The sequence below is a fragment of the Mandrillus leucophaeus genome, unplaced genomic scaffold, assembly GCF_000951045.1.
Source record: "Mandrillus leucophaeus isolate KB7577 unplaced genomic scaffold, Mleu.le_1.0 Scaffold147, whole genome shotgun sequence".
NCBI lineage: Eukaryota > Metazoa > Chordata > Mammalia > Primates > Cercopithecidae > Mandrillus > Mandrillus leucophaeus.
Window position 1 is genome coordinate 226,688 of NW_012101443.1, and position 2,057 is coordinate 228,744.

At 45.1% G+C, this 2,057-nt stretch overlaps 1 protein-coding gene across 1 annotated transcript in view; it reads left to right on the forward strand.

Moving 5' to 3' along the window:
* KIAA0226L (KIAA0226-like ortholog) overlaps positions 1 to 2,057 on the forward strand; it is a 60,057-nt gene that overhangs the window by 50,683 nt on the left and 7,317 nt on the right. Inside the window, exon 11 of the mRNA XM_011974640.1 lies at positions 1,468 to 1,706. Coding sequence (XP_011830030.1) covers positions 1,468 to 1,706 — 239 coding nt within the window. The remainder of the gene's footprint in view (positions 1 to 1,467; positions 1,707 to 2,057) is intronic.

The window sequence follows — 2,057 nt, forward strand, 5'->3', positions numbered from 1 at the left end:
TCCAGAAATAGTCACTGTTGGCTTTTTGGTGGAGATCTAGACAGTGCATATGTGTTTATGTGTATGTTTATATATATGTTCTTAAATAAAATTGAGATCACATTGTACCTACTTGTAACTGGATGTCCACTTCCCATGCTCTTCCATGTACTTTATGGGCTGTACGGCCTTTCACGTTGAGTGCATCACACTTAATCAATTGCCTTTTGATGAACATTTTGGTTGCCACCCCCATTATAAATGTGCTGTAATGAATATCTTTTTATGTCACTGTGTGTACCTGTTAGCACTTCTGTCTGATGGAGTCACAGACGCAGGATTACTGTTGTACACGTAAGAATTGAAGTCTATCACAAAAATGTCTTCCTGTAAATTAGTTCTATCAGTGCTAGACGTAAGTGCCCTCCTCTAGATACTGCACCAGTCTGGGTCTTCTAAATTTATGACAGGCTGAGTCAAAACAGAGTATCTCACTTTTCTTTTCTTTCATTTCATTCCAATTTCATTTTATTATTTGTCATCAGTTTGTGACAGGATCTTACTCTGTTGCCCAGGCTGGAATGCAGTGGCTTGATGATGGCTCACTGTAGCCTCCACCTTCAAGCGATCCTCCTGCCTTAGCCTCCCAAGTAGCTAGGACTACAGGCACACACCACATTGCCTGGCTAATTTTGTGTGTGTGTGTGTGTGTGTGTGTGTGTGTGTGTGAAGATGGGGTCCCACTGTGTTGCCCACGCTGGTCTTGAACTCCTGGGCTCAAGTGATCCTCACGTCTTGGCCTCCCAAAGTGCTGGGATTACCGGTACAAGCCACTGTACTCAGCCTCACTTTTAAAATATGCATTTCTTTGTTTCTGAGATTGTTTTTCTCTGTTAGTTATCTGCATTTCTTCTTTCCATGAATTACCTATTCCCATCCTTTGTGCATTTTTGTGTTTTTTTCTCATCGATTTATCAAGGGATCTTTATGATGCTGCTTCCTAACGTTGTATATATACTGCTTCACAATTTATAAAGCGCTTTTCATATGTGTAATATCACTCAATCCAGTTCTGAGTCACATTCTGTGCTCTCAGAACAGTTAGCCTAAAGAGATTACAACCCGCCTTCAGTCTTCCTGCTAGTGAGAGGAGTCTGGACTCCCACCCAGATTTCCAGATCCTAAAATGAATGTTCCTTTTGCTACACTGCAGTTTGCAATTTCCATCTTCCAAATCCAGGAGTATTTTGGGAAGGTTTTGTTTTTCCGACATCTGTTCCACAAGAGCAGAGCTCATGAATGGCCGTGATTTGATTCCCCGAGTCTGTGCCAGAGCCCTCCCAGCTGTCGTGAGGTTGAGTATGGCTTTATCATCATGAAACACGTCATCAGAGTCTTTGCATCTTGCATAGGAATTGGAAGTCGGGGGTAGACCAGGATAGGTTTTCAGCACCAGGTGCAGCACTCACCCTCTGGTATGCTTGGCAGAGTTTGTGAAGCGGCTCCGGTACTGCGAATACCTAGGGAAGTATTTCTGTGACTGCTGCCACTCATATGCAGAGTCCTGCATCCCTGCCCGAATCCTGATGATGTGGGACTTCAAGAAGTACTACGTCAGCAATTTCTCCAAACGGCTGCTGGACAGCATATGGAACCAGCCCATTTTCAATTTGCTGAGCATTGGCCAAAGCCTGTATGCGAAAGCCAAGGAGCTGGGCAGAATGAAGGTGAGCCGGAGGCCCAACCCCATCCCTCTCATTGGAAGTGTCCTGTGGCAGGAAATGCACATCACACTAGCTTAGGGAACCCACAGATACATGCTCTAAGAGGCAAATGGATCATAAAGCGAGTGAAGCGGCTGGGTGTGGTGGCTCATGCCCGTAATCCTGGCACTTTGAGAGGCCAAGGTGGGCGGATTGCCTGAGGTCAGGAGTTCGAGGCCAGCCTGGCCAACATGGTGAAATCCCATCTCTACTAGAAATACAAAAAAAAACAAAAAAAAAATTAGTCGGGTATAGTAGCACATGCCTGTAATCCCAGCTACTCAGGGAGGCTGAGGCAGGAGAATCGCTTGAACC